This window comes from Microtus ochrogaster, chromosome 7 (genome assembly GCF_000317375.1).
Source record: "Microtus ochrogaster isolate Prairie Vole_2 chromosome 7, MicOch1.0, whole genome shotgun sequence".
Lineage (NCBI taxonomy): Eukaryota > Metazoa > Chordata > Mammalia > Rodentia > Cricetidae > Microtus > Microtus ochrogaster.
The window spans coordinates 73,075,703-73,090,495 of record NC_022014.1 but is presented as its reverse complement, the minus strand read 5'-3'; the positions used below and the strand labels follow the sequence as shown (position 1 = coordinate 73,090,495).

The following is a 14,793-nucleotide window of genomic DNA, read 5'->3' as shown; positions in this document are numbered from 1 at the left end:
CTGCCCAAAAGTTGCTACAGATTATTAATTCTTGCTATTTAATATTTACTTTCTTCCACATAGGCTACTGCTTTTTGGCATTAGCTTTCTTCCCCAAGTTTTGGGATACCTAATCTATGAGCTACAGCATGAGAATTACTCATGGGGCCTGTCTCCAAGTATGTATTTCCTTGCCCCAGGACAGCCCCCTCAGGATCCTCTGACCCACTTACTGGTCATCAATAAAACAGGTAAGTCATAACATCCAAACACAGTTTTTTGTTTGGTGGGAGATTGTCTGGAAAACATAAAACATAAGGAAAAGAATTATTTCCGTGTATTAAAATCATTTATAAGACCCCAACAGAAAATTAATTAGAAAATAAAAACCACAATTTAGTTTGTTTTAGAATACTTTTTTTTTGAAGTTTACTTGACCTCTAAGGGTTTTGCCAAAACAATCAAAGAGGCCTTAGAAAACCAAATCACTTACTGGTCTTTGAGATCTTCCTGTATCATTTTATAATTCCCTATGTTGCTGGGCGGTGAAAACAAAATGCTCCAAATTCATAAGAAGATCAAATCTCATAGCATCAAAGGTCACACTACTGGTTGGTTAGTTGTTTTGTTTTTCATTGCTAATTTGTGGTGCTGGGCATTGAACCCAGAATCTCGTTCATTCTAGGAAGTGGTCTACTACCGAATTACACTCCTAGACATTACACAATACTAGAAATATTAATACATTTTAGGCCGTGCGTAGAGGATCTTTATTATATACCTGATTTAAATAGTGGTTTTTTTGCACTCAACTCTAATTCGGCCTCCTAAGGACACCTGCAAGCAATAATGACATGCTTTGAGTCATGTTTCATTTTTTGTTGCTTTCTTTGCTACCTGACTTATCTTTGCTTTCTTTGGTAGGTTCCAGCATCGATAACTTTGTCCATTCACTTAGACAGCAGAGCATAGCAGTAGACATAGATGTCCTGGGAACCGGAAATGGCACAGAAGAGGTACTATACAATGGCGCTATCACTGTGTCGGGTGACGAAAAGGTATGCTAGACTCTGATGGCTGTGTCTCACCAAAGGCGGACTGTGAGGGGCAATTTGAATAGCTCAAATGAACTGACTTGATATAAACAGGATGTTTCCCGTCTTTCATAGGAGAAGCTGAGCAATGCTTATTTACTTGCTATCTCCAATATAACTACCAAGGGCTTTAACAATAATTTAAAAATTGTATCGATTAATTTCTGCCTCATTAAGTATTTTAAATTGTATTCTTGATGGAGCTGAGAACAACTGCTCAGCTTAGATTTAGCCTTGGATCTGCAGTCTGCTGCATCTCCATACTGCTCATTCATTTATATTACTTGCCTAGATCTTGAAGGTTTTAAAACTATTTAATAATTCTTTGAGAATTTCATCCATCCATCTATCCATCCGCCCATCCATCTATCTATCTATCTATCTATCTATCTATCTATCTATCTATCTATCTATCTATCTATCTATCTTTCAACCATCCATCAGGTTCAATGTGAACTGCCCAGCTACTCTTGAGTGTAGGACTGTCTTAAAATGTAATTTACTTACTAGACAACACATCCTTCAAGAAAACTGATTTTTCCTGTCCCAGAAGCTATCAAATGCCAATAGCTCTTCAACTAGGAGTGGAACTTTGTGCCTACCTCTCCCACACCATGCTGGGATTCCTTCTGGCTTGAGTCTTCACAGACCTTGAGCATGTTGTCACAACTGTGAGCTCATGTGTGTAATCAACCTGTTGTGTTCAGAAAATACCCTTTCCTCATAGTAATCTGTTGGAGGGAGGCTGCTTGTTGGTTCCAGGCCTCCCAGCTAGTTTCAACCCAAAATAATCACACAGAAGTTGTATTAATAAAATCACTACCTGGCCCATTCGTTTTAGCTTCTTATTGGCAAACTCTTATATTAATTTAACTCATTTCTATTAATTTGTATATTGCTACATGGCTGTGGTTTACCGGGTAAAATTCCTAGCGTCTGTCTCCAGCGGCTCCATGGCTTCTTTCTGACTCCACCTTCCTCCTCCCATGCTATAGGCCAAGCCAGTTTCTTTGTTCGTTAACCAATAAAAGCGACACATAGACAAAAGGACCTTCCACACCAGTAATCTTTCACCTCAGCTCTTAAAATCTTTCTTTTCCCTTTTCCTTGAAGATTCCTCAGCCTTTGGGGGAGCGCATCTAATAAACATGTCTCATTAAGGGCCAAGAACTCCTCAATCTCTTATTTTCTGCACACTGACCACTTGAGGGTCTCCATTAATTTCTACCGACTGCTAGCAGCATCCCTAATGAGGGAGTAGGAGATGCACTAATTTATGCACTAACATAGCAGTAAGTCATTAGGAGTCTGTTTAATACTGCATTTGTTCATTTAGCACTGTGGTTCTCAACCTTCCGAACCCTATGGAGCTCATGTTGTGGTGTCCCTCAACTATAAAATTAATTTGTTGCCATTTCATAGCTGTAATTTTGCTACTGTTATGAATTGTTATGTAAATATCTACTATGCAGGATATCTGACATGCGACACCCAAAGGGGTCATGAACTACAGGTTGAGAAACTCTGATTTGGCAGAATAATAATAGTAGGTTCCTTTCTAGGACCTGTTGCCTGTCTAGCCACAGGTTCTTATTCCTGATAACAGTACAAGGTCAGCACTCCATCTCATGGAGTGGGCCTTAAATCCAACCAGAGTGGTTGGTAGTCCCGTAACGTTCATGCCACTATTGCTATTAAAAATCACTTTATTTAATTTTGTGAGATTCTGGGCACAAATAGTTGTGTGGCTGATGTTAGGGGGTAGTGGTGTAGAAATCCATATCAAAGTAATAAATCCCTTAAGTATATTGGGAACTTAATAGTAATAGGCAGTGGGAATGTTGTTTTCCTGCCCTTGGCTTGCTACATTATCGGTGATATCGATGCTTTTCTAACATAGTATGTCATTAAGCTTTATAGCTGCTTTCTGAGAATTAAGAAATATTCATTATATTTTAGGATCTCAGATTTTCAATAGCGTGTAATACCAAAAGACTAAACTGCTTTCCAGTCCTCGTGGATATTATTAGCAATGGGCTGCTTGGAATCTTTAATTCTTCAGAACGCATCCAGACAGACAGAAGCACGTTTGTTGAAGTAAGTATATAAAGACCTTGGATGTTTTCAATAAAATCCTTGTAATGCAAGAAATGGCATTGTATCAATTTTTATGAACTCAATGGTCTTATATTTTATACATAAATAACAACATATATTCCTGCATGACTCAGCTATGACTATGAAACAGTACAAAAAGTATGGTTCCAGGGCAGTGAGACAGCAAGAAGTGGAGCCCTCTGCAGCCCTTGATAGTGGGATTTAATTGATAGCAGAAGTTTTCAATGTTTGACTATGCATCTTTCGTTTTTTTTATTTTAAAATATTTATTTATTTATAAAAAGAAAATACATAAATTTAAATACATTTTATGTGACAATAAATCTACCATAAAAGTTTTTTAATGCAAATTGAGTCAACACACCTCAATAGCAATTTGAGTGTGTGAATACATGTGAATATGTGAATATGTGAATACATACATACACATTCACATGTTTATCTCTGCATCGGCATCAAGCTTTATTCTGTTATAGTCTCCACCTGAAATAGATGAAACCCATTCACATTATAGAGGGTAATTTTCTCACACTGATTTCCATGTTAATGTCATCCAAAACTGCTCTCGGAGAACCACCAACAAAAATTTACCCAATTGCCTTGCACTGCTGCCCAACAGAACTGACACAAAAATTAATTAATACAGTTAACAGTGTTCTATTGTTTGTTTGCCAATTAACTTTAGGCAGGGTCTCATGTATCCATTGAACTTGTGGTCTTTCTGCCTCTGCCAGCCAAGTCCTGGGGCAGAGGTCATCATACTGTGATTACATCTTCTAATATTTAATTTTCAGATGTTTAATGTAATTGGTAAGTTTCTTATATAGAAATGTTTGTTATTTATTTTTGAAATTTTTGTTTTCCTTTTAATTTAGTAATTTTAATTAAGTAATTTAGTGTATGTGTGTGCGCGCGCATGTGTGTGTACACTTGCATATTCTATTCATTATTGCCTAATTTTATAGGTGTTTTTTTCCTTTTTCATAATTCTCATTATTATTATTACAAATTTTCACCTCCTCCCATTTCCCTCCCCCTCTCCCACTCCCACTCCCCCTCTCTCTCCAGTCCAAAGAACAATCAGGGTTCCCTGCCCTGTGGGAAGTCCAAGGTCCTCCCCGCTCCATCCAGGTCTAGGAAGGTGAGCATCCAAACAGACTAGGCTCCCACAAAGCCAGTACGTGCAGTAGAATCAAAACCCAGTGCCATTGTCCTTGGCTTCTCAGTCAGCCCTCCTTGTCAGCCATGTTCAGAGAGTCTGGTTTGATCACATGCTCCATCAGTCCCAGTCCAGCTGGACTTGGTGAGTTCCCATTAGATAGGCCCCACCGTCACAGTGGGTGGACTCATCCCTCATGGCAAAAAACAATTGATTTTGTAGTCTTTAATACACTAATTATCAAAATGTACAGATAAAATGTTACCACTGAAGTTTCTACTGAAGTAACTGTGGTAAGTGTGCAACTAGCTGACTTGGTCAAGGTAGTATAAGGACCAGCAATGAGGCATGAATAGGTCAGTAATTTGCTCAATAAATTAAAGTTATGATCATTATTGCTGGTAATACTATTTTGCTTAGAGATGCATTAAAAGAAGCTTTCAGTATAGAACTTTCACCTTTGACTAGATTTGGATGATTATAAGTGGGAGCATGGAAGTAGCTCTTGGTTATTTTATAGGTTATGTATTATATAAAATTTCAAACACTTTAATAGAGAATTTAATAACCTCCCACATTTATAAGCCAACTTCATTATTGCAAATTCATAGCCTTAACAGTATTTGAATTAAACTTAAAATCATATCATTTTATCTACAAATATTTTATTGTATATCTCTTAAAGGGAAGAATGTGGTTGAGCAGATAGCTCAGTTGGTAAAGGTGCTTGCTGCCGAGTTATGATGTTCTGAGTTCAAGCCCCTGGGACCCACATGGCAGAAGAAGAGAACTGACTCTTGAAAGTTGTTTTCTGTGTGTGCGCGTGTGCACGCATGTACACACACACACACACACACACACACTAATTTTTTTAAAAGAACCATTTATGAACAACTATAATATCTTTATCATACATCAAAGTAGCTCTTCAGTGACATCAAATACCACATTATTTGATTTTCTTATTTAAAATATGTTGTCCATGAGTACTTCCATCCTTTAACAGTATCTAGATTGGGGAAAGGGTCATAGTTGGCTCATCCATTTTACCTTGCTGTGTTGAATTTCTTTTGCCTTAGAAAATGATACTATGATTATATTCTATTGTTAAAATCACCTTTTGTTATTAAGAATATGCCTGCTTTTGGACTTCCTTTCTCCCTGTTGATTTGCCTTGTGCAACTTTGGTATGATAGTTTTTGCTTCATCTCATTATATTTTATTTTTCAATGTTTGATGGTTACCTCTTTTAAGCCTGTTCTTTCCTAAGGAGAGACAGAGAGGGAGTGAATATGGGGGGTGGGGTGGTGGGAGAAACTGGGAGAAGTAGAGGGAGGGGAAACTATAATCAGAACATATTGTATGAGAAAAGAATCTATTTCTTTTTTTAAAAAAATTTATTTAAAAGATTTTATTTTCATTTTACATACCAAGCACAGTTCCCCCTCCCTCCCCTCTTCCCACTTCCCCATCTTCCCACCACCCAACCCCCTATCCACTCCTCAGAAAGGGTAAGGCCTCCCATAGGTAGTCTACAAAGTCTGCCATATCAAGTTGAGGCAGGACCAAGCTCCCCCATCCCATATCTCTACTGAGCAAGGTATCGCTCAATGGGGAACCGGGCTCCAAAAAGTCAATTCATGCACCAGGGATAAATTTTGGTCCCACTGCCAGTGGCTCCACAGACTGCCCCAGTCACACAACTGTCCCCCACATTCAGAGATCCTAGTTCGGTCCTATGCAGGTTCCCAGCTGTCAGTCCAGAGTCAGTGAGCTCCCACTAGCTCAGGTCAGCTGTCTCTGTGGGTTTCCCATCATGATCTTGACCCCGTTGCTCATATAATCCCTCCTCCCTCTCTTGAACTAAACTCCTGGAGCTTGACACAGTGCTTAGCTGTGGATCTCAGCATCCGCTTTCATCAGTTACTGGATGAAGGTTCTATGATGACAATTAGGGTGGTCATCAGTCTGACTACAGAGGAAGACCAGACCAGTTCAGGCACCCTCTCCACCATTGCTAGGAGTCTTAGCTGGGGTCATCCTGGTGGATTCCTGGGAGATTCTCCAGCACCAGATTTCTACCAGATCCCATAATGGCTCACTCTACCAAGATATCTCTTTCCTTCCCCTCCCTCCCTGTTCCTCCCCCAACTCAACCATTCTGTTCCCTCATGTTCTCCTCCCCCCCCCCACTTCACCCTTTCCCATTCCCCAACACTCCCAATTTACCCAGGAGATCTTATCTATTTCTGTTTTCCAGGGGCATCCATGCACATCTCTCCTAGGGTCCTCCTTGTTACCTAGCTTCTCTGGGGTCGTGTATTATACGCTGGTTTTTCTTTCCTTTACATCTAATATCCACTTATGAGTGAGTATATACTGTGTTTCTCTTTCTGGGTCTAGAGTACCTGACTCAAGATGGTTTTTTTTTTCTGGTTCCATCCATTTGCCTGCAAATTTCAAGCTATCACTGAGTAGTACTCCATTGTGTAAATGTACCACATTTTCTTTATCAGTTCTTCAGGTGAGGGGGGCATCTAGGTTGTTTCCAGGTTCTGGCTAATTTGAGTAATGCTGCTATAAACATAGCTGAGCAAATGTGCTTGTGGTATGAATATGCATTCTTTGGTATATACCTAAGAGTGGTATCACTTGGTCTTGAGGTAGATTGATTCCCAATTTTCTGAGAAACTGCCATACTGATTGATTTCCAAAGTGACTGGACAAGTTTGCGCTCTCAGCAGCAGTAGAGGAGTGTTCACCTTACTCCATACCCTTTCAAGAATAAGCATCAGTGTTTTTGATCTTAGGCATTCTGACAGATGTAAGATGATATCTCAGAGTCGTTTTAATCAGCATTTCCCTGATGGCTCAAGATGTTGAGAAATTCCATAAATGTCTTTCAGCCATTTGAGTTTCTTCTGTTGAAAATTTTCTGTTTAGACATGTACCCCTTTTTTAAATTGGATTGTTTGGTATTTTGATGCCCAGTTTCTTGAGTTCTTTAAGTATTTTGGAGATCAGTCCTCTATCTGATTTGGGGTTGGTGATGATCTTTTCTCATCCTGTAGGTGGCCATTTTGTCTTGTTTACCATGTCCTTTGCCTTACAGAAGCTTTTCAATTTCAGGAGATCCCATTTATTTATTGTTGCTCTCAGTGTCTGTGCTATTAGTGTTATGTTCAGGAAGTAGTCTCTTGTGCCCATGTGTTTAAGGCTACTTCCTACTTTCTCTTCGATTCAATGTAACTGGGTTTATTTTAAGGTCTTTGATCCACTTGGACTTGAAATTTTTTGTGTATGGTGATCTATTAGTATTCTTCTACATGTCTACATCCAGTTATGCAAGCAGCATTTGTTGAAGATGCTTTCGTTTTTCCATTGTACAATTTTGGTTAAAAAAAATCAGGTGTTCCTAGGTGTGTGAATTAATGTCAGGGTCTTCAATTTGATTCCATTAATCCATGTGTCTGTTTTATGCCAGAACCAAGCTGTTCTTATTACTGCAGCTCTACAGCATAACTTGAAGTCAGGGATGGTGATGCCTCTGGAGGTTCCTTTATTATACAGGATTGTTTTGACTATCCTGGGTTTCTTTTGTTTTTCCATATGAAGTTGAATATTATTCTTCTGAGATCTGTGAAGAATTTTGATGGGGATTGCATTGAATCTGTATATTGTTTTGTTAGATTGCCATTTTTACTATGTTGATCTACCTATTCAAGAACATGGAAGATCTTTCCATTTTCTGGTATCTTCTTCAATTTCTTTTTTCAGAGACTTAAAGTTATTGTTATATAGGTCTTTCACTTGTTTGGTTAGAGTTACCCCAAGATATTTTATGTTATTTGTGGCTTTTGTAAAGGGTGATATTTCCCTGATTTCTTTTTCAGCTCATTTATCATTGGTGTATAGGAGGGCTACCAATTTTTTTTTAGTTCCTCTTGTATCCAGCCATATTACGCTGCAGGCATTCCCTGATAGAATTTTTGGGGTCACTTAATTTTGAGGTCACAATAAAAGAAAAAAAAGGAATAATGTTGCTGTGTTAACTTGTGGTATAAGACAAAGGTGAGAGAAGATGGTGACTTCATTTCCTTTACAAAAGTCTGACATGTTGGATTAGAAAAGGGAGAGTTGCTAAACCCTAAACACCTGCTTTCCTTTTCCCTCTAAGATGACCATGGGTTTGTTTTTTGTTTGTTTGTTTCAAGTTTTTTTTAAGTGTCTTGTTGGGCATGGTGCCACAAGCATTTAATCTCGGCACTCAGAAGGCAAACGCAGGGGCTCATTGATTTGATGTCAGTCAGGCTATACCATGAGACTTTGTCTCAAAAAGTTAATGACATAAATAAGTAATCTTAGCTACAAAAAATTGCTAGCTACTAGCTCAGATGACCTTGAATTTATACATTGATAAATTTAGAATGTGGTCAGAAATTATGCTAGCTTAGTAAAGTGGTGGTCGTAGGTTCTTCTTTAAGATCCCTGAATTAACTAACCCTGGGTAGTTGGCTAGGTTTGCTGTACCAGGAACAATTTCCCTCTTGTTGATCAGGCCCTTCAGTCCAATTGAACAGCTGTTTGCTATCAACAAGATAAGAGTGGCACTATTGCACCCTTAGGAATATGGTGCCATGTTGGCCATTCTTTTAGTTCATAGGCACCATAGCTGTGTAGTACTACCCCCTTCTGGTTCCTCTCCTTTGGAAGGTCACATGGAACTTTCTGGTACCCTGAAAGCTTGTCCTCAGGGAGGAGGCTTTCAGGGGAATTATTTTCTAACATTCATGTACTTATTACTTTCTATCTGAGAGTCCCATGAAAACATTTAAATTTGATACTTTAACATTATCTGGAAGCAGAAGAATGACTCTGTAAAAATGTTGAACTGAACTGCTTTAGCACAAGTTTCTAAGAGTAGGAAAAAACTTCTTCTCCATCAGTGGTCCAAGAATATGTATTCTTCAATCAGTTTTGTATGCGTGCGTATGTGTAGGAAGAGATATAATTAAATATACAGATATACATGTAATTGATATGGGGAACGCTGTAATCTCTGAGTCAGATCTTTGAGCTTCATGCTACAAACAGGACCTTGGGAAGGACTTTGAGGGGCTATCTCAGTTCCTTTATCCAGATGATATGGTGAAGACCATGTAAACGAGTCAGAGGCCTGGTTTCTATCTGCTCATCATGTCTGTATCACTTTAGGAGCATATGATTTACGAGCATGAACACTTGAACAGCGCATTCTTCTGGATACCGTTGGCTGCCAGTCTCACTCCTTACATCGCCATGAGCAGCATCAGTGACTACAAAGTAAGGAGCATGAAAGTCTTCAGATATCTTTTGTGCCCTGGAAAATTTCCTTTGAATCTTATGAACATAGATTTTCATACAGGTAGTGAATCTAATGTTTGTGTTTGTTCCAATATACAGCAAATCATTTCAATAATAGGTTGTCAAAATATGAATAAAATAAATTTTTTCTTTAACAGAAAATTACCATGAACTAGTAGTAAGGACAACTTTTAAATATTTATCAGTTAGTCTCATTAATAGACACCTACCAACAGACCTAGTCACACCCTCACTTGTTATGAAATTATTCAGTTAAATAATCAAGATCCAATCAGTGCATTTTGACTATTGTTGACCAGTGCCCATGGAAACCACTTTCCCCTCTTTATGTCATCAGTATCAGCACCAGGTGTTTGCTTCATCACCTTGAACCACATGAGTGCTCAGGAGATGTCTCTATGGACTGGAGATGATTTGAGTTTATTCTGATCTTAACACTTCAATTTTCAGGCTGAATAAATTTTATAAGCTGTTTAATCACACGCTTGCCTTAGTTTGTCACTGATGAATTGCATGGGGTGTCCCTGGAGGCTGTGCTTTCGTTTCCCCCTACATTGGGTGCCATTTGTAACTAGAGACTGAGCTTCCATTTCCTGGCCACCCAGTCCCAAGTGATCACATGGAAACTTATGTTAATTATAAACTGTTTGGCCTATTAGCTCAGGCTTATTATTAACTAGCTCTTACAACTTAAATTAGTCCATTTCTATTATTCTATATTTTGTCATAAGGCTTGTGCCTTGTTACCACACATCTTACTTCTCTGGTGGCTGTTCTTGTCCCTTTCTTAAGAGTAGGTTTTATGGTCTAAAAGCAATCAAGGCTTAGGGGGGAAAAGTCTTGGATAAGTAAGAATAAATTCTGGGAGATAAGGCAGAGTCTGTCTTATCAAATAGCAAAGGATCACCAGGTGGTAAAACTGCATCATTCCTAGCCTTCCAGGAAGAGCAGCTACACAACCCATTCCTTTGAGGAGGTGAGCTGTTTTGTTTAACTTTCCTGGCTTCTCCAGTGCTTATCTGTGTGTGCAAGGCCTTTTGGCCCTCTACCATAGAGTTTAGTTCAGAATTATCAATGTTCACATATATTACGAACCACCTGATATTTTCCCAGAGATGAGAAATAGATATTTCAAATATGAACCAAATGAAAAAAAATTTCTTGAGTTGATCTCTCATCTTTAACCCCTTTTTACCTCAGTAAGCATTATTATTATCTACATTTGCTCTGGTGTAAAATTCTGGATTTATCTTTGTTTCTTTCCTTATTCCTTTTACATTCTACCTGTAATTCCTTTATGTTGTGTTCCTATTGGTCTTACTGCCACTGTTTACACTTTAGTCTGTATTATCACTCTTCCTGCCGGGATCACTGCAGTAACTATCTGTTGGCATCCTTACTTGCAATGAATCCTTCCACCCAACCAGAATGAGCATTCAGAAGTTCAAACAGCAGTAACTGGTTAACTTCTCCACCCAGCTAGGATTGTCTTAATTTTTTGCATTGCCCGTCAGAGCCCTGCATTATTCCTCTTCTGTCCAGTTCTCCTTTTTCTTTCTGCATATTCCCCTTTGCTCACCCCACTTTTTAACATGGCTTTCACACTTACCAATATCAAATATCACTTGATCATTCCCTGAGGCCCGCTGCCTTCTCCTTTACCCCCTTCTTTTTACAGAAGACTTCTTGTTATTCCTATCTCAGCCCCAAAATGATTTCAGACCAAGCCACACCCCGGTGAGTAAGTCAGAATAGATTACCCATCATTGCCTCATTTAAAAAATATTTAAATAGCACTTAGAATCACAGGGCTTTTCACATTGGTTAACTGTTTTTTTTTCCTCCCTAGGAATGAACACTATTAAAATAGGATTATTTTTTCCTCTAAATTCTACCTAGTCTATCACTTCTTATTTCCATGAACAATGGGTCAGTTTTCATTCTCCTATTCCTTAAGAATTATTTTTAGTGTAGGACTGTTTGTCTGCATGTGTGCTATACATCACGTGCATGTAGTGCCCACGGAGGTCAGTAAATTGTGTCAATTCCCTGGAACTAGAGTTACTGTCTCTGCTCAAAGTAGCCAAGCACAGAATCTAATAGCTTCCAATTGAAGAGTCATGCCCAACAGTTTATCATTTTTTATCCAAAGAATATTAAACATGGACAGTGTTGGATAAAGATCTATTATTAACATCAATATTCTTGATAGTATTAAAAATGTTCAAGTCCTAGATGAATATTCTTATGGAAAATTGAGTCAATCGCTTATCTGTCTCATTCTGAAATATTATCACATCCTCCAGGGTATGGCTGTGGCAAATGGCAATGCCATTTGCAAAACAAAAGCGATAACTATAAAGGTATATAATAAAAAATATTTGCCCTAACTATATATTTACAGTTACTCTTGCCTCAGCTTTTTAGAATTTTATAATGATCTTTCTGGGGGTTTTTGTTTTGTTTTGTTTTCTGTTTGTTTTTTATCAGAGAAAAGTTCTTTCCCAGCTGTGGATCTCAGGCCTATACCCTTCTGCCTACTGGTGTGGACAGGCTCTGGTGGACATTCCCCTGTACTTTTCGATTCTCTTTCTCATGCAAATAATGGAACATGTTTTCAGCCAGGAGGAGATTATGTTTATAATTGAAAACCTGTTAATTCAGGTAAGTGGTAAAAATTTAGAAACCCTTACATTGTGGAATAAAGTTTTATTAGACCATCTTTTTCCACAAATGTTGTCACTAGGACCACAGAGTCCCCTTTGCAGGTTCTGTCTGGGTACCATTGATAAAAGAATTTAAAAACTTACTTAGAAAGGAACTTGAGAATGATTTGTTAAGGCTCAAAAGAGAAAATCCCAGGACATACAAGCCTGAAATATTATCAGCTGCTAAGAAGAGAAGGAAACTGGAACAATGAGAGATAGATAGCGAGTTAGACTTTGGTAGAGTACAAGAAAGAAGCTGTACCTTGGAGGAAAGGTGAGAACACTGTAAAAAGATAAAGAATAAGATAGGCATTTTCACTGATGGAACACAAAAACTGTCCTTCTCCATGCTGATAGGGGTTGTGGCACAAAATCAGCCCCAAAGAAGCTCTCCACACTTTTGGATCAACAGAGTGGGAACTATTGCACATTATTATCAATATTATTTGACTTAGCCCTGTAGTGAACTGACAGTTGCTCTGGAGTCTAGTCCTCAAGGATCTGAAAAGGATAAGAAGAGGCAGTAACTAACCACACTTGTAATTGGCTTACCTTTTGATTGTATTAACCTTGGACAAAGAACGACTAACAGACACCATCTTATATGGTCACTTTGCCCATATAAAATGTTGGGTCATTTTAAAGCCCCTGTCATGAACCTCGCAGTTGGTTCCAAGCATCCCTGGGACTGCTATTGTCTCCCAAAAGGACAGAAATAGTTTATTATTTTTATCTTATCTTAAGTTAGTTCTTTGAGAGTTTCATGCATACTTTGATTGTATGTGCACCCTGTCCCTCAACTCCTCCCCAGTTCACCCACCCAAACTTTGATCTCAGATATGTGAGAGGAAAAAAAAAACACTTCCACAATTAACCAAATAAACCAAACTTTATGGGGAGAAGTCATAAGGTTAATAGAAAACAGCTGCAAGGTGTTCACAGGGACTCTTAGGGAAAAGACAGTGAAAAAAACTTGAAAAAAAAACAAGAGCAAAAGTAAAAATATTCATCATGTAGGTAGAGAGTCATCTGATCTGGGGTTCCCCTCTGTATGCTGTGAATACCATTGGTTGATAAAGAAATTGGCTTGGCCTGATAGGGAAGAACAGAGCTAGGTAGGGAAAAACTTAACTGAATGCTGGGAGAAAGGAGGTGGAGTCAGAGAGCTTCCACCAGACATGCTGAAATTTTGCTGATAGGCCACAACCTCATGGTGAACTAATACAGTTTTTTTGTGGTTATTTCGGGGTTGAGCAGCCGAAGACAAACAAACAGGCTCTTACAACAGATTGGTGCCCAACGTGGGGCTGGAACCCATGCCTGAGATTAAGAGTCTCAAGCTCTACCAACTTGAGGTTGGTGGACACCTGTATAAATCAAGGGATCCTAAAACCATATTTTGCAAAATAAGGTGCAGTCATGCATCATGTGGTCACCAATTCAGCATAGGTTCAAAGACATGTTTGCAAGGTCCATCAGGTTTAGAAAACAGAAATTTATTCCCCCTCACATTTATTTATTTATTTTAATTGATTTATTTGTTTTACATACCAGTCACAGTTTTCCCTGCCTCCTCTTTTTGTCTCCTCTCCCCCAATACACTACTTTTCCCTAGAAACCTATTCTTGTAGGGTATGAATACTGAGCAGCAATATGGCTCCTGCTTTGACATGAAGCACTCATGGCTACCACTCTGGTTTCATGTCTTACATCCTTTAAAAAAAATCTTTTCAGACCAACTTATGCTGTCCAAGTAGTTCAACAAGTATGGTCTTCAACTGGAGATTATACAGTTTACCAGTGGCTGCATTCTTAGGAAACACCACCTGTTCTTAGCTAATACTTGCCAGTAGCTCCATGGCTTGGAGTGGAATCGTAGGCCTAACCCCCTTCTCCATACTGGGATTTGGTCTGGCTTGAGCCTACAAGGTCTGGTGCATGACTCTACAGGGGCAGCTGTCCTGCTGTGTCCAGATGTTTCTTTTGGTCATTTACCACCTCAGGCTCTTACATGCATGCCACCCCCTCTTCTGCAATGACCTCTGAGCTGGTGGGGAAAAGTGAGCAGTGTTTAGGACTGTTTATGTGGTGTTTAGTGGTGTTTATGTCCTGTTTAGGACTAAGCATTCTCTAATCTCTTACACTCTGCACTTTGACCAGTTGTACTGATCTCCATCTACTACCAATAGAAGGTTCTCCACACTGGTTTATCAGCCACAGAAGACTAGTACTTGAAAATTTGTTACAGTTTGGAAACGTTCCATTTGAGCACTTAAAATTTGTCTACTTTTACATTTTCTTTTTTTTTAAATTTATTTATTTATTAAGGATTTCTGCCTCCTCCCCGCCACCGCCTCCCATTTCCCTCCCC

General features: G+C 38.8%; 1 protein-coding gene across 3 annotated transcripts in view; it reads left to right on the top strand.

The window, feature by feature from the left end:
• The window catches only part of Abca9 (ATP binding cassette subfamily A member 9), a 73,653-nt gene that overhangs the window by 32,660 nt on the left and 26,200 nt on the right, over positions 1–14,793 (top strand). For all 3 annotated transcript variants that reach the window (XM_005350663.3, XM_026780699.1, XM_026780700.1), the window contains 5 exons: positions 64–230; positions 904–1,037; positions 3,033–3,170; positions 9,565–9,672; positions 12,205–12,378. In XM_005350663.3, coding sequence (XP_005350720.1) covers positions 64–230; positions 904–1,037; positions 3,033–3,170; positions 9,565–9,672; positions 12,205–12,378 — 721 coding nt within the window. The remainder of the gene's footprint in view (positions 1–63; positions 231–903; positions 1,038–3,032; positions 3,171–9,564; positions 9,673–12,204; positions 12,379–14,793) is intronic.